Genomic DNA, 23,005 nt, shown 5'->3' on the forward strand with positions numbered 1-23,005 from the left:
ACCTCTCCTCCACAAGACCACATAAAATGCATATAATTGAACAAACAGAGCATCCGATCCATATCAATAAAAAAACAGAGCATCTCATCCATCATACAAATCAAAACATAAACTGAACATGTATTCATAACTAAAATGATACTAATCTTAATCATGCAATCCTGCATTCGTCCTGTAACTCAAAAACAACTGATTTCAACTAGTTATACTCCATAAAATGTCACAACCGAACACCGTCTAATCCGTCATCTTCACTCCAAAATCATCAAACCATACTACAACAGCAACAATGAAATCCTAGCACATCAAAGCCTTGAAACAAGTATGCAAAATAGAAACGTATCCACCTGAATTAGAATAATGATAAAAAACGTGAAGATAAAAACTACCAAAATAGAATAAACACAAAAAAAAAAAAGAAACGTAGTATGTGTATCAACACAATATATATATATATATATATATATAAGGGCATAATAGCCTGTTTAAAAATATAAAATTAGTAAAATAAATCTCATGAAATAAAAAGATAAGTACATGAGACTAATCAGGTTATAATAATCCTTTGTGGACCTAATGGGTTGCAACAACTTTAAAATGAATTTATCAATAAAAATTCATTTAAAAAATATGTATCATATAATTTTATCATTTTTTTTAATTATAATTATTTTTCCTTTAATTATGATATTATGTTAATTATAATTTATAAAACCTTTGATTGTAATTCATGTGATATTAATTATAATGTAAAAAAAATATAAAATTATGTGATAAAGTGGAATAGTCTTTTCCTTTGTTTCCCAGAATAAAAAATGGGAGTGGCTTCTTTCTAATCCTTCATTAGATTGTAGTGTATTATTAGACTTATAGAAATTTATTATGAGTCTCATTTCAATAATCTAAATCGTTAATATGTAGAAATCGTTGATTACTATATATTTATAAAAAATGATGTTAATCAGATATCGATAGCTATGTGATTAAATCAAATATTTTTCAGTTGTTTATTTTTTATTGTTCAATTTTTTTCATACAAAATTGATTTGATCACATAACTATCGACATCCAATCAATGTAATTTTTTACAAATATATAATACTCGACGAATTCTTCATGTTAACAGTTTAAATTATTAAAAAGAGACCCGCAATAAACTGCCAAAGACCCAATAATATCCTCCAGTCTTATGGAGGGAAGCCATTCTTATGAAAAATATCCCAGTCAACTAAGGGATGTAGAAAAAGAAGAGACTATTTTTGATAGTACAAAATTGATGCCTTACTACTAACACACAGGAGGGAGAGATTTATAGTGTTCCCCAAATCAATCAATGGCGACCCAAACTCGATCTTCTCTAATCTTCGTGCCAGCTATTCTACTGTTCATAATCACATCCACCACCACTAGTCAATCCCAAACCCAACAACATAAGTCAAATTTCGACCTCTGCGCACCCTTCAACTGCGGCAATATCACCTTCAGCTTCCCTTTCTTCCCCTCCTCTACCTTCGGCACAGCTCAATTCTACTGCGGCCTCCCTCGCTTCCAAATCGCCTGCGACCTCTCCTCCTCAATCCCCAGCATCGAGCTCTCCGGCCGCCCATACCAAGTCAAACAACTCTTCTCATCGGTACGTCTCGTCACCGTTGTCGACAACCAACTCATCAAAGACATTAGATTGGGTTCCTGTACTTCTCTCCAAAACATCACAATTTCAATTACGGATGGCACTGTGGGAAACGCGGTCCTCCGGCTTCCAGTGGGAGGTGTGAATCTCACAATCTTCGAGCGTCCAAATGGGAATTCTCTCCCCACTGGGTTTCTCGATCAGGTTGTGGGTAATTACAACTGCAGTCGGAATCGGGTTTACATTTGGGATGGGACGCGGACCCATGTCAAGCCCGGCCTGGGTCCGGTGGTGGAGACGCCGGTTGGGTGCGAGTACGTGAGTTTGCCTTTATCTGGTGCGGGCTTGCAGAGGCTAAGATTGAACAGGAGTGGTGATGATGCTGGTGGTGCTCGGACGCTGCTTGCGGATGTGTTGAGTAATGGGTTTCAGCTGGAATGGCCTAATATTACGGACTGTCAGATTTGTGACCTGACAGGTGGACGGTGTGGATACGACGTGAGCTCCCAAAAAATAGTTTGCTTCTGTCAGGGCGACTGTACGTAAGTGTTTTTTCTTTCTTTTCTTTTTAAGGTATTGGAAAATTCTTACATATTAGATATTTATATAGCGCTCGTTCAGTACTCTAAATTTGCACTATTAATGTTAGCTTAATAAGAGCATCAATAATGGAGTAGTTAAATACTATGTTAGTGTCAGGTGTTAATTGTTAGCAGGTCATTGTGTGTTTGCTCTTACAATGGAGTTGTTAGTGGTGTGTTAGTGGTATTTGCTAAAATATTTGTTATCTACGGCTAGCCGTTTAGCTAGCGAAAGGGAACGTTGTTTTGTTTTTACGGGTTGGCCGGTTGATCCACAATGAATTTTTTTTTTTTTTTCACATGTTGGGATTTTTTTTTTTGATTTGAAATTTAATTTTGGATTTGAAATTTTTGATTAAACTAAATTATTTATTTGTTTTATTTATTATATATATATATATATATATATATATATTTAACACATACCTTAACACATCCCTTAACACATTCATTGCACCACCACTCACTCTTTAAAATTAACAAACTCTAAACACATTTTAACAAACATTTTTGGGCCCTATTTTTATCACTTTTTGTCATATAACACACATTTTAACAAACAATTTTGACTATCCCATTGTGGATGCCCTAAGTTGGTAGTACAAGAAAAATAAATAAATAAATAAATAGGGTCCAAACTATCACATCAGTGATGGGGTTCATGTCGGCGCCACGTCGTTTATTAATAGTCTTCCATTAATAATTTGAAATATTTTTTGTATCTATATAATAAAGCTTTCTTTTTGAGATATTGAAATTTTTTTAAATATTAGATATCTCTATAATATAGTAGAAGAGTTTTTAAAAATATGTCAAAATATTTTAAAGATACATTTTATTTTAAAGGTTGATATTAATTTTCAAATTCATTAAGGGTTCAGATTTCTTTGCCAACTTTCTTTTCTCTCCTTTTTTTCACTCATGTAATCTCTCTTTCCTGCCCACCTTCTTTACTCTTCCCTTTTTTATTTTTTATTTTTTTCCTTTTTATTTTCCTTCCTATTTTTTTTTTATTTTTTTTCACTTTTTTTATTTACATTGTGCCTTCAGGCACGAGCATGTACTAATTTATTTATATTTTACAATTATGCAAAAAAAAAAAAAATCATAGCTAGAATATACTTAATATATAAAATATATTCCATCTGTCTCAAAATAATGATTTCTTTTAGAAAATTCAACTTTTTTTTATAGTACAATTATTATATTTTAAAAATATTAATTTTTCAAAATTGTCCTTTGATAGTACATTTTTTTTGAAAATATCAATTGTCATAATTATACTTTTTGTGTTGTTAATGATTATACTTTTTGTGTTATTAATGAGTTTTAAAAAGGGCAAAACAGTAATTTCATATTATTTTATTACTTGATTTTTGAAAAAGAATTAATATTTTGAAATAATAAAAAAATAAAGGGAAAAATATTTATAAGTCCTATTAGGGAGACTTATGCTACATATGGTCCTACTAAAAAATTTATGTTCCCATAAGTCTTGTGGGAAGTTTGTTTAACACATTTACCCTCAATATTAGTTGTTAATATCATAAATAATAGTAAAACCATATATAAAAAATTGAATGTTACCATAGATCATATCTATATAAACGTAACGTAACGTGACACCTACATAAACGTAACGTGACACCTACATAAACGTAACGAGACACCTATGATCTATGGTAACATGAATTGCATGTTACCATAGATCATATCTACATAAACGTAACCTAACGTGACACCTATAATCTATGGCAACATTCAATTTCCTATATGTAGGAAATTCAATGTTGCCATAGATCATATCTACATAAACGTAAGAAAATTGAATGTTGTCATAGATCATATTTATATGAAACGTAACGTGACACCAACATAAACCAGCAATATTTTCACATTCAATTTAAAAAAATAAAAACTCATTAAGTTTGCGAAACGTAATGTGAAACGTTACGTTACGTTTATGTAGGTGTCACGTCACGTTACGTTTATATAGGTGTCACGTTACGTTACGTTTATGTAAGTGTCACGTCACGTTACGTTTATGTAGGATCTTATGGAATACATTCCTATCTAAATAGGACTTGAGACTCTATAAGAAATTACACAGGACTTAGCCTACTATAAGTTTCTGAAAAATGACTTATAAATAAGTCTCCTAAAAATAAAATAAGGAACTAATATTTTGAAATGGAGAGAGCATAGCATTTTCAATTAGAAACTTGTTTATGCTCTCACTCTCTCATAGGGATGGCAATTTGAATCCGACCTGACAAGGGCCTGACCCCCGATCCCGATTAGAACAGTTTTTCTCCGAAAAATACCCTCGATGGGTCAGGGATGGTATTCGAAAATGAATCCCCAACAACTTTCGAGCCAAGGACGGTGATAGGTTCCCCAACGCCGGCCCCAGCCCATCCCCGTCCCCATTTTCACCCGGAATTGAAATTACTATTATACCCCTATATATATAGATATGTTTGTGTGTGCGCGTGTTTCTCTAGAGATTTTTTTAGACATACTAATTGTTTTCTCTTCTTCATTACTTTTAAGAAGGGTTGTTCATTTTAGCTTCCTCTTCTCAAATTCTTTGTGAAGGGCTTTGCCATTGCCTATTCAACGAATCTATAATAAAATTCATAAATTTTCTGATTTATCCAAAAAAAAAATGTAAATTTTTGAATCCTTGTTTTGCTTTACACCACCCTCTGTCTTGCAAAATAAGTTACACAAAAACTAACAAAAAGAAACACATGCACACTCATTCATTTGTTACTTCCAGCAATATTGTAACTTTTCCTGTATTCAAGACCACTATTTTGCCACCTCACTTCTTCTCTATTATTTTTCTATTCATAATGGGGGAGATAAATTTTTTTGGAAAAGCTTTGTCGTTTGTTGAGATTCTCTATGATCACCCTATTTGATTGTTGAACACAGGATTCAACATCCAGTTTTTTATATATATTATTTTTGTTTACCTCAAAAAAAAAAAAAAAAATGGGATATGTAAAATTCAAAAAAAAAAGGATCGGGGATTTTTTAGGATTGAGGAAACCCGATCCCCGTTAAGGGTGGAGGCGGGGGTGATGGGTTCTCCGCCGAAAATCGGGGGGCGGGGACAGTAATACCTTTGCAGATTGGGGACAAAAAGTGTAATTCCCGATCCCGCCCGACCCAACCCATTGTCATTCCTACTCTCCCACCCCCGCTTCAGGTAATGAAGCTAATAATAGTCCGAATTTTCTTCTTAAGACCCCACCCATCCCCCAACCAGCTCTTCTTAGAACCCCACCAAGCCGCCAAAATTCCTCAACCACCACCAAGAGGTGAACTACATTATGGTCGGATAAGTCCATGACACCCCCAACTTCTGTGTAATCCTCCCATGTGTATACATCCAACAAAAATCATATCATTGGCACTCTACCCACAAATTTTACTGTCTCTATGAAGCATTACTTTTTTTATAGTGGAATGTGTTCTACCAAATGATTTTTATTATTGTTATGATTATAGACTATAGCTAATAAAATGGTGAGAGCTGCTCAGCACCGTACATTGGGTGGTGGTTGATGTTGGTATATATATATATAATGTATTAAAATATATCAAAAGTGTTACAAAAATATCAGTGTATGAAAATATGTGCATATCGAAATCTAGTTTTTTTTTTTTTTACATTATTTATGAGTAGTCGTTATCATGCTCATAAAATGATTTACACTTGAATGTTGATGTACTCCAATCTAACAAGCACGCACATGAATTGTATTAAGGCTTATTTAGCAACAATATGTTTTAGTTAAAAAGTCAAAAAATTATTATAAATTGTTATATTATTTTCTTTACCTTTATACATATCTTTTCATAAAAAATTATTAAAATAATTTGCTCCCAAACGAAGCCTAAGTTTAGATTCCAAAATAAAAATAAAAATTAAAAAATCTAACGGAAGTGTCAAAAATAATAAAAGGCAACATGATAAAATCTAAACATCAATTAGCACTTTGAAATCTCTTTCAATGAGATTGGAGAGGAGACGGGAGAAAATCATCTTATTACAAAAATATATGTATCGGAATAATCTTATGCCTTCATTTGGTATAAGTTAAAATGGGGTTTTTAGTTAAAATAGTCACAAAAAGACAAAATAAGCTTTTTAATCTAATAAGATAAAATGTCACATCCAAACTATAATTATTTTATTTTTTCGCTTACAAAAGTCAAAAAAATCAAAAAATCAAAAACCCAACTCACATCGCAAACGAACCCATATAAAGAAGAAGAGCCAAAAGATTGGCTCTCCTCAAGTTAAAATCTTATTTCCACCCCTTCAGGCCACCAATGGTGACAACAACAATGGTGCAGGGAGAAGCGAGGGGAGACGATGAGTTGAGGAAAAACGACTTGGTTGACAACTACCAAACCCCATAACCACAAGCATTGCCACCGCCTCTTTCATCTTTGAAAAATATAGAAATTTCTTAGATATTAATTTGTGATTATGTATAAATTTTAAGCAGTAAATAACAATCTCAATCAAACAATCAAGATAAATCGACACAACGATTTTAACGTGGAAAAACAACAATTAGAGCGCCTCCAATTGTGATAAAAAAATCACAGGCAAAAGTCATAAAACAATCCACTAAGAAGATATAAAGGAATTACACAAGTGTACTCTCAATTACTTAGCGAATCCACGCCCGAATCAAACCAACCCCTATGTGCCTCTTGCAACCCCGCCTTCACCTTGGAATTATCTTGTACAATGTTGAATCCACAATGCCAATGTCGAATCCACGACGATGAGCCACTCCAGAATCCACCAAAGTTTCAGGTCTAAATTCCCCGGAACTCACCGAAGAACAACTCTCTCTTTTGTATTGAATGAAACAAACAATCCCTTGATGTACACTTGTCAAACCATGAGTTAAACTCAAACAAACATCAAAGAAAACTAGTAAAGAAGCTCCAGATATAAACCCTAATATCCATGAAGAAAATCTAGAAGCCATATCCTAAAATCTGACTCAACTGCACCTTTTATAGCAAACAGATCCGCGATCTCTGCTCGAGCGCAAGAATGGCCGTTCGAGCGGACCTCGCTCAAGCACAGGAAAGTTCACTCGAGCATAAAATCCCAACTTCCAGTACTTTTGCAGGCAGGTTAAACTTCTTGAACCAAACGTTCTCCGCTCGAGCGCACAAACGGCCGCTCGAGCGGACAAGCAACTTCAAATGCCTTTTTGCATTTTGCTTCGGGGGCGTTGCCCTTCGATCCCACCTGGGCGCTGCCCTGGACCCGCCAAAGGGCGTTGCCCCTTGGACCCCCGTGAGCTGGCCGGGCAACTCGATCCTCGACATAGTCAGCGAAATGACAAACAATAAAGAATTAACTTCTAAAACATCTCTGCAAGGGTACAATTCGGGTTGGATTCGTATCTAAAACTCATAGTCTCACTGAAATTAAAGAATGAATAAAATTACAACTGAAAGGAGTTTTGTCAAACGGGATTGCCAAGAATAAAAATCTAACAATCTTTTCTCTTGATCCACGAGATTTGTTTTCATTGATGCCTGTTATGATGATGGGTTACAAGAAAGGCCATCACCACGACAATTTGTGATTATGTTGGCGGAGGCGAGTGGTGGTCATGGCCATTACTGGGTTAGGGTTTGGCAGAGTATTTGTGTTATAAAAAGATGAGGAATTTGGGGCAAGAAGAGAGAATGGTAAGAGAGAGAGAGAAGTGGAAAAAATAGTTGATCTGTTTCTTTAACCCATTTAGAAAATTAAGGGTAAATGAGGAAATTCAAAATAAAAATTGATGATATCATACTATTCTGTTCAGCTCTCTGATGGATCCCTAACAGAGTGGGGTGAAGTGTAACATGTCAGGGGAGAGCAGTGTAATTTCTCCAAACTAATGGGATCATTGAGCTATAATTTAAGCAACTATCAGAGGAGATCGGTGTAATTTTCCTTTATTTTAATTAGTCTACATTGCACATATTAAACCACCTAACATGGGTTGTTCCAATCATATTCTCTTATCTTAAATTTTAAATTTTTATTATTGCATGCTATAGTTATGACGAAGAAGCTATTTATAAACTTTCTTCGTATATTAAAAGATGTTTGTGTGGACATGGGCTCGATATATCGGAGTCACCAGTGGTATTTTTATTATGTTCACCCTAGGTGAACCCATTGTAGATAAGGTGCTTCCTAATTATGGAGTTCGAGTCTGACTGTAACAATCGTAACTTCACTTTCTCATATTCTCTTTCTACCTATTGTAAAACATAATAATAATAATAATTATTGTGTTTGGTTTCAATTTTTTAAAAATTAAATTTTTATTTTTCATATTTTTTTTGTTTTTAATGAATATTTTTAAGTTTTAAGCAATTTTTTTATACACATTACTTAGATATATCTAAATAGTAAAATATTTGTGAAAAAATATTTTAAAAAATTAATAAATACACAAAAATACCAAAAAAAAATGTATTGAATTTTCGTTTTTTTTTTTTTTTTGGTATTTAGTGTATTTTCTAAAGATTTTTTTCACAAATATTATATTTTTTAAGTGTATTTATGTTAGGTGTGTCTAAATATTTTAAAAAACTGCTTAAAATATTAAAAAAATTCATTGAAAACATTAAAATACGAAAAATAAAAAAGTAAAATTTTCTGAAAACTGTTTTATGAGAACAAGAACCAAACAAGTTGAATAATAATAATAATAATAAAAGAAAGAAAGAAAGAAAGAGAGAGTTTGAGTTTTGCACGCAATATCATATTTCCTAGTGCACGTTATAATTCTGGTCATAAACAATGTTGAAATTCTTGTATTAATTTGTGGGCTTATTTTGTAAAGCTATTAAAGTCGTTTGAGATTGAGATGCATGATTGAGCAACACCGATTATCAAATTGGTTAAATTTATCCAGTATGTACCAATTAGGTATATTAACATTATCACTTTTGTTTATTTTTAGCACTTCCATGTTGAATTCACCCCATGTAAAGGAGGTGTCTCTCTTCCATGGGAACACACACAAAGGTCAAGGAAGGAGGCTACCAACCATGTCAAAGAAGGAGGCTGCCGAAGTCAAGCATGGAGGCTGCCCAAAGGCTCTCCCACCTACTCCCTCACCTATAAATGGAGGTTGAGAGGAGAGAGCAAAATGTGGAGTGAGTGAGGAAGAAAACCGTGAACCAAAGAGTGCGAGAGATGTGAGGCGGAGAGACCGTCTCTCTCGGTGTGAGCGAGGGAGACGGGTGAGTGGCTGAGTGAGGAGAGTGTGAGCTCCTCCTCTATTGTAATCTTTCTGTAATCTCCTCATTGGTATAGTGATAACCGGTTACTCTCCCGTGGACGTAGGCATTGGGCCGAACCACGTAAAATATTGTGTCTCCTTGTGTGTGGGTGTGTTTTTCTGCTTGCAATGATTTCTATAAGGTCTTGGGCGGGATCCCAGATCCCAACAAGTGGTATCAGAGCCTCGTCGGTGGCGTTTCGGAACAAAAACAGCGTGGTGTTCGAAACTGCCCAGAAATCAAGTTGCTCGAAATCCGATTTTGAGCATACCAGGAGTAAGGGCTCGAGAAGAGGAGTCCAACCATATAAAGCAGACACCCAGATGACCTACCACGCGCCCTCACGCGCCGCCTGAAGAAGGCGCGTGAGTCCCAGTCTCGGCACGCGCCGCCACGCGCCGTGAAGGCAGCCGGCGCGTCGGCCCAGTCTCAGGCACGCGCCCCACGCGCGGAAGAAGGAAGAAGACGAGTGGGGGAGGCGCGTGTGTGGCACGCGCGTGCCACGTCAGCTGCCACGTCATCTGCCACGTCATCCACAGGAGGAAGAATCCTGTGTTTCGCGGCTACGGTGCAGCCGCAGATCTGAGGCGTACAAAATGTTTTGGCTAGATCGAAGCCATTTGGAGTCCGTTTTTGGTGATCCAATAGTGGGTTCCGACTATTTGGAGTATTCCGGACACATCCGTACGGTCAGATTTTGGAGATGGAGTTTCTGTAAAAAGAAGGCAGATTAGAGTGGCAGACGGCGTCAGGGACATTGGACGGAATATTCTGTTGGTACACGGAATATTCCCTGAACTTCTGAAAATTGTAATTTGGCCCAGAATTTTCAGAAAATTGTGGTGTGGCCCAGTTTTCGGGGATAGTTTTCAGTGAGGTCCCTGGAAGTGCAGCGAAGGTTGGTTCTAGCTAAACGGACCGCTCCGGACGCAACCGCGAGGACAGAATAGTGAAATTCTGAACGGTTTGGAAAGATTGTCAAAACATGGGTGTTTGTCATCTTCAATACTCGAAGGAAGGTTGCCGGATATTGTGGAACGCTGCGGATTCACTGAAGAGGTTAGAATGGGCAGATTCTGACCAGATTGGACAACCAGATACAGATTGAGATAGATCATTGAAGACCAGAGGAGATCAGGCTTGATCAAATGGCAGATCGAGGGAGATCAGGATTGGTCAGGGGCGATCAGAGGATTGCAGACATGATTATCTCAAGATCAAAGGTCTAGGAAAGTTCTGTCAAAAAGACACTGTCTAAGGAGACTGGTTCTTAAGTGGGACCGGTTGTGACCCCACCAGTCTTTCCTGGGAACTTTCCTGGTTGTTGAGGTGATCGGAGGATCTGGTTCAATCAAAAGAGAAGACCATTCATCGACGGATAGATGATTTGGCAACCAGTACAGGCTCAGGGAAATACTGTGGCTGTTGGAGCTACTGTATACGAGAAGGTACTAATGGTATGTGGACATGTAGAACAATAGTTGCAGAGGAGCATACTAAGCGCAGAAGTACAATTGCAGACGTGCAACAGTGCAAGGGTACGCTAGAGTGTCGTACAGAGGCGCGAGAAAAGTGTGCAGCAGCGGGTTGTTGACAGTTCACAGGAACTTCCAGACAGAGAAATTGAGACAGGTAAAACGCAAGAGTGCGTGCCAAGGAGTGGCAAGTCTTATTTCTCTATGGTTGTTTCTTTAGTTCCATGGCAGCAGATGATAGAGTTGATGCAGATCTCTCAAGCAAGCTTGACGCAGGGAGACCAGAAGCCATGGGTGCGAGCACTATGCACGGAGTTGCATAGTGGTAACTTGTACAGACCGGTGGAAGTTGTCTTGACAGAAGGGCTAACTGTCAAACATCAGTACGGACAAGTGAGACAGAACCGAACATCAGGGATTGCAGCACAGACAACAAGCGTATGTGGAAACGCCAGGAGGTTGTTCAGAAGTGCAGAAGGGCAAAGGCTGGTTGTTCAGAAATAAGCTCCGAGCAAGGAAACTTGAGGATGTTGATGTGTCAAACTCTGAAGTTTTCTAGTTGCTCCAGTGTTCATCATGCAAGGAGTTGCATGATAGTCAAGGGCATCCAAGCAGGGGGTGCAGGACATCCAATCAGGGGGTGTCGGATATCTTGGTTGCGCAAGTTCAAGGATAGCAGGTATAGACATCCGAGACAGGAAGCATGGAAGAGATCTGTGGGAGATAGGAGCAGTGGCTCTCTCCAAATCAGAGAGTGGTGTGAGTTGAGTTGAGGATGTCGGATTCCCTCCTCCTCTTGTATCTCTGGTGTTTTATCTCTAGCTTCAGGGGATGCAGCGTCTCAGTGAGGAGATGCAAACTATGTTGAATTTGGGCGTGACAAGATTAGCAGCAGTATGTGCAGTGGATCACCTCACATGGGTTGAGGAGGTGATTTGTTGAATTCACCCCATGTAAAGGAGGTGTCTCTCTTCCATGGGAACACACACAAAGGTCAAGGAAGGAGGCTACCAACCATGTCAAAGAAGGAGGCTGCCGAAGTCAAGCATGGAGGCTGCCCAAAGGCTCTCCCACCTACTCCCTCACCTATAAATGGAGGTTGAGAGGAGAGAGCAAAATGTGGAGTGAGTGAGGAAGAAAACCGTGAACCAAAGAGTGCGAGAGATGTGAGGCGGAGAGACCGTCTCTCTCGGTGTGAGCGAGGGAGACGGGTGAGTGGCTGAGTGAGGAGAGTGTGAGCTCCTCCTCTATTGTAATCTTTCTGTAATCTCCTCATTGGTATAGTGATAACCGGTTACTCTCCCGTGGACGTAGGCATTGGGCCGAACCACGTAAAATATTGTGTCTCCTTGTGTGTGGGTGTGTTTTTCTGCTTGCAATGATTTCTATAAGGTCTTGGGCGGGATCCCAGATCCCAACATTCCATACTTCTTGTTTCTATCAGCCAATAGATCTGCATCTGACATTTTTCAAAGATAAAATGGTTGTAAGATGCGAAAAATTAAAGACTAGTAGTGTAAGAATTTCACATGGATGAGAAAGAAGGAACGGGTCAATTCCACAACCTGTTTGCCTCTAAAACATGTGGGGAGAAAAATTATACCATCAGTAAGTGTACTTGCATTGCCCACATGAGAATTAAAATTGACGACTTTTATTAAATAATGTTGCAAACGAGCAAAATGCGTAATTGAGTCGAAGAGTGATGGTGATTTCAGGCATTTTTGTGCCAATAATGGTAAATAAGTCTATTCTACTCTTTGCTAGAAGAACACTTGAACCTTAGTCCCAATCACTTGATGTTGGTTTAGATGGATCCATTTCTTTAGAACTATAAATGCTCAATTTTCTTTACCTGAGGTTTATTTAGATTTTAATTGCATGGTTTGTTGACCTTGAATTCCTAAAACCTTGTCATGCAGATTTTTTCTCTTATTTTCTTATCCATGAATAATTTATCACTTTTGTTGGATAAGAACAGAACTTTCAATCCTCATTTCTACCTACTCTCAAAATATTGTTTACTTAGTAGATTCCATCCTTCAACCTTGCAGGCAATCAAATAGATGGAAGCTCATTGTAGGTATGTCCTCATTCTTGAGCAAATATTGAAATTCAACTTGACTCAAAGCATCTCATAATGCTATAATGTTGTTTCGAGCCTATTTCTCTGGCAACAACGCAGCCAGAATTCACCATCTTGTGTTTAGCAACCAATCATTCATTTCTGCATCAATAGACCAACATTCTAATGGAAGCAGTCATTCATGCCAAACTGATTCCGGTTATAAATGAAGTCTTATTATCACTTGGGCAACCGAATTTCATTAATGCAGCATGAACCAACATTGAACTTGATTTATGAGATTGAGACACATGATGCCATAATGGATTCATAACAAGATTTAATCCTTTCATTGTGTATTTAAGAGTTGTTTGGTGCAGATTATTCGGGTTGCTTACAGTTTTTTTGTCATTTTGGGAATTTGTGCCAGTGTTTGCTGCCATTTCTGGAAAAAAAGTTTATTATTAGGAAGTTAGGAGAGAAATGCATTTAGCTTATACTTTTCGATTATTGGTGTTTAGTTCACAATAAACTGCACCAAACAGGCCATTAATTCATCATTATTTTTGCTTTCTGTAGGTATTGCGACTGGAAGCATTTGTGCTCTGCTTGCTGTAGCCTTACTGCTCATGTTCAAGCACAAAAGGAGAACAGCTGCAATCTTCAAGCCATCATATTTTGGAAAGAATCAAACAACAGGAGATGAAAGAAATGCAAAGGAGTTCATTAAGAGTTACCAATCAACCTTATTAAAAAACTACTCATACAATGATATAAAGAAGATGACTGGCAACTTCAAAGAAAAATTAGGGGAAGGTGCTTATGGCAATGTCTTCAAAGGAAAGTTGTCATCAGATAGTCGGCTCATTGCTGTCAAAATGCTCATGAATTGTAGAGACAATAGCGAAAATTTCCTTAACAAAATCACCACCATTGGTAGGATTCACCATGTTAATGTTGTACGCTTATTAGGCTTCTGTTGGGGTGGCTCGAGACAAGCTCTTATTTATGAGTACATGCCTAACAAATCATTAGGTGATTTATTACATCAAGGGGATGTACGTGTTTCATTAGGATTGGCACGATTACTTGAAATCGCCATAGGAGTTGCACATGGAGTAGAGTATTTGCACAACGGTTGTGACTTGCGAATCTTGCATCTTGATATAAAGCCGCAGAATGTGTTGCTCGACCAGAATTTCAATCCTAAAATTTCAGACTTCGGATTGGCAAAAGTATACTCTCGAAATCAAAGTGCAGTCACAATGACAGGAGCAAGAGGAACCATTGGTTATATTGCTCCCGAGATCTTCTTAAGAAATCTTGGTAAACCTTCTCACAAATCTGATGTCTATAGCTTTGGAATGCTGTTACTAGAAATGGTTGGTACGAAGAAGCATGTCAAACCAGATGTGAACACTTCAAGTGACGCTTACTTTCCTGGTTGGGTTTATGACAAACTCATACTTGATGAAGAAAGGGACCTTATGGAGCTTGAAGATTCTGTTGTTGGAGAGGATGTGTACATAGCGAGGAAGATGCTCAAGGTCGGCCTATGGTGCATCCAAATAAATCCGAAAGATCGTCCTTCCATGACAAGAGTGGTGGAAATGTTGTCTGGCAATGTGGAAGCCGTTGAAATGCCTCCAAAGCCCGTCTTCTTTTCTCCTCCTCGCGAGGCACATGAGCTGGACATTTTTAGCTCCAACGAAAGCGAAAGCAGTGTATTGGCTCTAGCAAGTGGCAGTCATGAAATGTAAAAATAGAGTTGCCCAGAGTTGTCTCATCTTTATGTGGTGGTGAAGATGATTGGAAGGTGAGCAAGTCTTCTTTCAAATCATTCAGCAACTCAACTCAGTTGAACAAGCCTTGATGTTTCCCAATTCATCAAGTCATTCAGCTAAACAAAAGAGGAATTTACTAGCACAAGGAAATGCCGAAAAAAATGTGGGACAAATTAAAGATGATTCATCTTACCACGCTTGTGTTAACTGTGGCACACTTGCGAGTAAAAAAAATAAAAATAAAATAAAATGATAGTTTGTATAACATTTTTTTTTTCTTTTAGAAAATGTCAGCTAACGCCACAATTAAAAGAAAAAAAATTTGTTAGTTTGTATTTTAATACAATTTGTTAGTATTTTAATACAATTTGTTAACTCGATGAAAATTGAGTTTTTAGTATTTTAATACAATTTGTTAGTTTGTATGACAATTTGTGTTAATTGTGGCGTTAGGTGACATTTTCTAAAAGAAAAAAGAAAAAAAAAATTTGTCATACAAACTAACAAATTGTATTTGATTTTTTTTACCCGCAAGTGTGTCGGGTAGAAAATTCAGTATTTTAAATTAATTTTTTCTTTTGGAAAATTGGGTATGAACAATTATATTTTTTCAATAAAATTGATACAGTACCTTCTTCATAACATGCCACACTGATGGGTAAACTACACAGGTGCTAATGTAAAGGGACCCGTACCCGAAGGATGTTAACCCTAGTTAAACCTCAAGTTGTTTAATGATTTTGACGTAATGCTCTAATTTATCACAGAGTATTTTTTTTTAATTTTTCTCTTACTAATAAACTAAACATAGTATTAGTCTATGATAATTTTTTTCAATCTTTCTCTCACCGAGGAAGCCTGATTGGTTAAAGTATAAGGGGAAATCACCTGTGGTAGTTTCACAAAATTATTACAAATTTATGAAAAAATTTAAAATTTTAATTATTAATAGTTATATAAATTATTACTGATTTGTAATTAATTTTTCTAAATGTCCATTAATTTTTCTAAATGTGCAATATTTGGCAAAAAGAGTTGGGTGGTTGTTTGACTATTTTTGTCACAAAAAGATAAAATAGGTTAAAAAGTCAATAAGATAAAATGTCACATCTAAATCATAATTTTTTTTTTCCTCACAAAAGTCAAAAAAAAAATCAAAAAGGCAATTTCAAATGAGATTTTTTAGCCATAGATTAAAATATTCAAAAAATCATAAAACTAAAAAGTCAACCCGCATCCCAAACGAATCCATTATCATAATTCTTCATTTTTGTAGAAATGATAGATTTAGATCTTACAATTCACTTGTAATGATGTAGTAATAGGATTGAGTAAGTTGTGACAAATGAAATTAACCCTAACATCTCATATAATTGTGGGTCAAACTAAAAAAACAAAATACAAAAATGCTAGAAATCTCAAGAGAATAACCAAAAATTCTACTAAAAAACATAACGGTTACAAGGATTAAAAACATAATAATCCTATAATTAAAAAAAAAATATTTTTTATTTTTTATATATTTATATATATAATTTATTTACAATGATTAGATTATCTCAAATTCACATAATGGACTACACTGGTTCAGTTTGGAGATGTGGATGCACCACAAGCCCTACTCAAATGGTTTATTTATAAGAAATTGGATTGCTGGACTTAATTGGTTCATGGGCTTATTATAGATCTCACTTTAATAATCTAATTTTTCTTTTTTTAGAAAGTACTTTTATAATAAAATTTATTTATCTTTAGATCTTTGTTGGTAGATTATTGAAGAATTTTTTTTTAATATGATAAATCTTAACCATATAATTTATAATCTAATCTATTTATCTTTAGATCTTTGTTGGTAGATTATTGAAGAAAAAAAATATTTGATATGATAAATCTTAACCATATAATTTTAACATATATATATACTTAAAGAAATAAAAAATTATTTTTAAAATTATATTTTTCATTTATTTTTCAAAATAAAAATATAATGATATCGTATAATTATTGACTATTGATCAATATAATTTCTTATATGAATAATCAGTTGAAATTTTTTTTAAATTAAATTCCAAGTTTTATGAATTTTCAAAAATCTTCGTAGTTTGCCTAAAGAAAATTTGAAACAAAATTTTAAAATGGGAAATTTTTTTTAAGGTTCCTAGTATTAAGATTTTATAAGATAAAAGATATGCAATACTTTCATAGTGGTTGGGGTTCCTCAACATTTTTCCAGAGAAATTTCGCTGAGTGTGTTTGTGTGTTCCTGCTTGGAATTTCTCTGGACACATCAAAATCACCTTAGAATTTCACTGAGTGTGTTTGTGTGTTCATATTTAGAATTTCTCTGGGTATTTTCATTGAAATTTTTCTAGACACGTCACAATCCCACAGTGTTTGAGAAAATTCACACACTGAACATAGTCAGAGAAAATTCATATAGTGACCACAATCAGAGAAAATTCACAAAATTACAAATAGTGACTACAATCAGAGAAAATTAACACAGTGATTACAACTAAAGAAAATTTACAAAATTACAAACAATGATCACAACCAGAAAAAATTCACAAAATTCCCACATCTAGAGAAAATTCACACAATCCAGAGAAAATTCAATCTAATTTGCTCACACAACTTTCAATCTGATTTGCTCACATATAACAATCTCCTCGTTCAAATTTCGCTACATCCGTAAGTTTATTGTTGTCCATGATCATCCATACTGCAATTTAAAATTTGGGTTGCTTAATCAACCATTTTTTTATACTAAAAACTCAATTAGTTTGCTATTGTTTCTTCATCAGAAAACCAACTAGGAGCAAAAATTTCAATTTTTTAATTTTATAAATCGAGTTCCAATTGAGTTTTTTTCTAATTTTCTCATGTAACATTTCTTTGTCTTTTTAGCTTTCTAGGTAACCAAACAAGATATCACACAAACAAGAAGAATATAGAGAGAGGGAGAGAATATGCTAACCACATGAAAAAAGAGATCGAGAAGAGGGGAGTTGCAGATATACTTGATTTCATCTCGAGTCCAATCGTGTCTGGGACCTTCTCTGATCGTTCGCTCTGCTTGAATTTCAGCAATAAAAGAAGAAGAAGAATATGAGGACGAATGGAGGTTCAAGATCATCGACAACAGTGGGTGTCAATTTGGACGGATTAATCTAATCAACATCATCTTTCACTACAACAACATTGAGTTTTTATGACGTTACATCAATGATATACAATAAATGCAAGCTGTTTTTTTTAACTTTTACAACTTTCTTTTTTTTCTATGTTGTAAATAATATCCTAACCATGGCAAAATCAGCATACATAGAGAGATATGCGAATTGCCTTAGCCATGCCGACTACGTCAAGAACATGATCACCAGTGCCGTCCAAATGTTGGACAGTCATGGAGAGAGAGAGAGAAGAGAGGATAAGGGAGAGAGAAGAGAAAGGATATGACTGAGGGACCTTAAATTATAAAAAGAAATATTATGAATAGTCCAATACTAAAAATTAGAAAGGAATATTAGATTAACTCTTCCTTTAAAACTTTGTCTCCCATTGAACAAGAAAAAGAGCACTTAAAAGTGTTCCATTGAATTCATTCTGAACCTCTGTTTGGGAAGAGGCTTTTTGGATTTTTTTGGCTAAAATAGTCATAAAAGATAAAATGGGCTATTTTAGCCACAACAAACAAAACATCACATCTAATCCATAACCATTATACTCTTCTCTCACAAAAAAAGTCAAAAAAGCCAAAAAAATCCTTCCCAAACCAAGCCTTTTAGCTCAGGCTAAAATAGCCAAAAAAGTTAAAAAGCCAAAAAGCCAACCCACTTCCCAAACGAAGCCTGAATATGAAATTGTGAAAATGATATTGCTTGGTTCCATCTTTCCAAAATATTTTTTAGAAAATTCTACTTTCTTATTTTCCGTATTTTTTTTTTGTTTTTACTGAATTTTTTTTAATATTTTAAGCAATTTTTTTACTTTTTAGACGCACCTAACGTAAATACACCTAAAAAGTAAAAAAAAAGATTGTGAAAAAAATCTTTTAAAAATTCACTAAATACCAAAAATATAAAAAAAAATATACAAGAATTCAATATATTTTTTGTATTTTTATGTATTTATTAATTTTTTAAAATTTCTTTCACAAATTTTTTACTTTTTAGATACATCTAAGTAAGGTGCATCTAAAAAAGTAAAAAAAAAAATGTTTAAAACTTTAAAAATATTTACTAAAAACAAAAGAACACAAAAATAAAAAAACTCAATTTTTAAAAAATTTAATTCAAAAAATGCAAACCAAAAACTTTGATTAGCATGCATACATATACAACACCATCTGCACACGTGGCGAGACTAGTGAAGCACACGAATCAAATGACACCTAAAAAATTAATTAACAGTGCTGAAATTAGCATAATTTAGGATTAAAATAAAAAAAAATAACAACAATTTAGAGGAGATATTTAAAATAAACCCATGTTTTTTTAGATGGAGAAAAATAAACCCATGTTAAAAATCATTTTTGAGAAATAACTTGCTAATTAATCTCGGCCACTTTATTAATTAATTAATTTATTAACAAACAAAATAATAATGGGGGATTTGGTGATAGCCCCCTCACTATCTAATTTGTCTTTCAAAAGGACAAGAATTATATAAGTACTTTCAAAACCCCTTAATATTTTTAAACTTGTTTCTTTTACTATATTACCCTCATATCTATCAGCTCTCCTATTAAGTCCTCTTCACTATATATTTCAGAGTAAAATTTTACTCTGTATATGAAAGTAAAATTTTACTCTATATAAAAGTAAAATTTTACATTTTGAAACTAAAAGTAAAATTTTACTCTGTATGAAAGTAAAATTTTACTCTGTATGAAAGTAAAATTTTACATTCTGAAACTAAAAGTAAAATTTTACTCTGTATAAAAATAAAATTTTACTCTGAATAAGAGTAAAATGTTACACTCTGAAACTAAAAGTAAAATTTTACTCTATATAAAAGTAAAATTTTACTCTGAAAAACTAGTAAAATGTTAGACTCTACACAAAAGTAAAATTTTACTCTGTATAAAAGTAAAATTTTACTCTGAAAAATGAGTAAAATGTTAGACTCTACACAAAAGTAAAATTTTACTTTGTATAAAAGCAAAATTTTACTCTGGTTCTGTCAAATGAAAAAAACAGAGCAATAAAACCAGAGTAAAATTTTACTCTGGTTCTGTCAAATGAAATTAGATACAAAACAACAAAAATAAATAAAAAACAAACAAACAAACAAAAACAAAACAAATTAATCAACAAATCAACATATTTAATTGAGAAGAAAAACTTCTAAAACTCGATCAACAATCACAAATCTCAATGAAAAGAATACATGTGTTCAACAACACTCATACACACAAATATATATATATATATATATATATACATATATTCAAAACTCAAATCTGTGTTAAAAAAAATATGTATAACCAAACAACTCCACCCGCACTCTTCTCCACGTGGTCATTGCGAACTCGATGGATCTTCAAATTGCAATAGAAGCTTCAAATTGAGTCTAATTTCGCTTCAAGATAGCAAACACAAGTCTGATTTCGATTCAGTTAGCGAAGTCGATCTGCAAGTCGTTCGAACTTAGAGTTTGTAACCTTTAAGCCAGATGCAAACTGAAATCGCAATTCCAATTAGAACTTGAAATCCAAAGTTCTCATCGAAGTTGACTCAAAGAACAACGAGTCACAAGAGAGAACCCAAGGTCAGATTGCGAAGGACTCCAATTCGTAATCGCGAGTTCCAGAAGCTTGAATTCGGGTTGATTGTCGAATCGGATCAATTTTGCGATGAAGTCCTTGGTTTCTTAACAGACGCAAATTAGATTAAAGCTTCAAACTAAGCTTCAATTCAAATACACAGGTCAGATTGTGATTGCTTGAACCAGGTCAGTGTTCTAGGTCAAAGATTGAATGAATCTTAGGCTTAGATGAACTCGATTTTGGCTGGCCAGAGTCATAGAGACCAAGAAGGTGGAGAGAGAGTGGGTAGAGAAGGTGGGAAGATTTAGTTGAGGGTATAATAGTCTGAAAAAATATTTAAATAATAAATTTTGTCTTTTATGCAAGATTTTATAATTATGAAGGGGTTTAGAAAATTAAATTTTTTTCTTAGTCATTTTAACAATGAAAGGAAGGTAAAGGGGGTTTATAGCCAAATTTCCCATTCTTGAATGATGAAGCTGTAAATGTTAGAGACAAACGCATAAGCTTTGATAGTTGCGACATTTTCAGTACCAGCCTTCTTCCTCGTCCTACTCCTTCTATTTCCTATACAATCTCTCCCAACCTCACCTTGTTCAAATGCCCTACAAACAGCAGCAGTAAACCTCAACTGCAGACAGAAGTTTACAATTTCAGCAACTGCCTAGGCTACACTATTTACTATACAGATCCTAATCGACATACTCCAACTCCTGCCTATCTTTCATCTGACTGTGTAGTTATTCAACTACCAATGCTACCATCAATCCGGAATCGAAATTTCAGTGATCTATTTTCATTGGCTTATGAATTCACTATTGGGTTGCATCTGTCACAGGAATGTAACGAGTGTCACTATAATGGAGGCCAATGTCCATCTCCTGGCCTCAGAGAGTTCTACTGCATAAAGGATGAAGGTATTGGCATTTCTGCATATGCATGCTATTACTTAACATTAGACTTTATTTTCAGACGGCCTTTTAAACATGCCGAATTTATTATTTTATTGACACTGGTTGCAGAAAGAAGTAACTTAATATACATAACTTTTATAACTAATATTTTTATGCATGAATATATTTAGATGCTTGGTTTCCAATCTACTAAACATGTCTAATTGCTTCAGCTGCTGCTGGAGTTGGGATTTTATTAATTCTATTGTTCTACATCATAAGGAAACTCTTGCAAAGTGAATTGACAGAGAGCTACCAAAATGTTGAGAACTTTCTAACGAATTATAGATCTCTTACTCCAAAAAGGTATACTTATTCTGACATAAAGAAAATGACCGACTCCTTCAGTGTTAAACTTGGTCAAGGAGGCTTTGGTTGTGTCTTCAAAGGAAAGTTAGAAAATGGTTGCTTTGTGGCAGTAAAGGTTCTGAAAGGGTTGAAAGGTACCGGAGAAGAGTTTATTAATGAGGTTGCGACCATTAGTCGGACATCTCATGTTAATATTGTAACACTTTTAGGCTTTTATTTTGAGGGTCACAATAGAACTCTTATAACGAGTTCATGCCTAACGGATCCCTTGAGAAATTCATATATGATAGGAACTCGTCGACATTTTATCAGTTGGGGTGGGAAGCATTTCATCTCTCTCTCTCTCTCAAAACCTCTCTCTCAACCAAGGGCAATTCATTTTATGATTAGTATTCAACTGGGTAATGCCAACATGCCAACGAGGTGTTGTCCTTAACTGTCCACTATGCGACTACACCTATGTTAATGTGGTACAATAAGAGTAGACTTCTTAATTTAACATATAATATCTTATAGTGTATTTTTCTTCATATTAATCGTTCAACTACACAGTTCTATGAAATTATGACCGATTGTTCTACATTTTGTTAATCCAAAACTCAATTGCATGTTCATTATATTTGATTTTTTGCTATTAAGAAGAACTTCTAATGAAAAACATTGAAATATTCGTAAATCGCTAGGGTGTTAATCTTTTCCAATAATACGGGACTACACTCAGCTTCACAAGTTGTAATGGTATGTTTTTTAGTTTGAAATAAAAGGACTAGATCACATCATTGGTATAAAAAAATTATGTTCATATAAAATTTAGTAATGCTATACGAAAAGAATTTCGGTACTCAATTTTCATATAGAATAATAAGGCATCTTGTGATTCTTGTATTTCAAAAACTTTAACAAGAGGCCTCAGCCTAAATCTATATGACAATTGTAATTATTCTTTTTTAATTTCAGTTTCACAAATTGTATGGTTATATGTTGCAGGGAGCAAAAGGAACTTGCAAGTAGAAGTTGCAATAGGTAATGGTAATCTATTGTCCCATTTGGTTTTTTATGTTTTTTTTACATGAAAATTAACATATTATTTTCTTTGAATTAGATTG

The 23,005-nt window shown here is 34.6% G+C and overlaps 1 protein-coding gene across 1 annotated transcript; it reads left to right on the forward strand.

The window, feature by feature from the left end:
• Positions 1–1,228: 1,228 nt before the first annotated feature.
• On the forward strand, positions 1,229–15,047 carry LOC145791963 (rust resistance kinase Lr10-like). The gene is made up of 3 exons (XM_082872421.1): positions 1,229–2,172; positions 12,971–13,101; positions 13,663–15,047. Exons 1-3 carry the CDS (start codon positions 1,334–1,336, stop codon positions 14,841–14,843), a joined length of 2,151 nt encoding a protein of 716 aa, XP_082728547.1. The 5' UTR covers positions 1,229–1,333; the 3' UTR covers positions 14,844–15,047.
• Positions 15,048–23,005: the final 7,958 nt, after the last annotated feature.

This window comes from Camellia sinensis, chromosome 5 (assembly GCF_055761805.1).
Source record: "Camellia sinensis isolate YWXY chromosome 5, ASM5576180v1, whole genome shotgun sequence".
In the NCBI taxonomy this organism is placed as follows: domain Eukaryota; kingdom Viridiplantae; phylum Streptophyta; class Magnoliopsida; order Ericales; family Theaceae; genus Camellia; species Camellia sinensis.

Coding starts and splice junctions, on each gene's coding strand:
- LOC145791963 (XM_082872421.1), top strand. CDS start 1,334: ATGGCGACCCAAACTCGATCTTCTCTAATCTTCGTGCCAGCTATTCTA. Junction 2,173..12,970: donor TTCTGTCAGGGCGACTGTAC/GTAAGTGTTTTT, acceptor TTATCCATGAAT/AATTTATCACTTTTGTTGGA. Junction 13,102..13,662: donor TAGATGGAAGCTCATTGTAG/GTATGTCCTCAT, acceptor TGCTTTCTGTAG/GTATTGCGACTGGAAGCATT.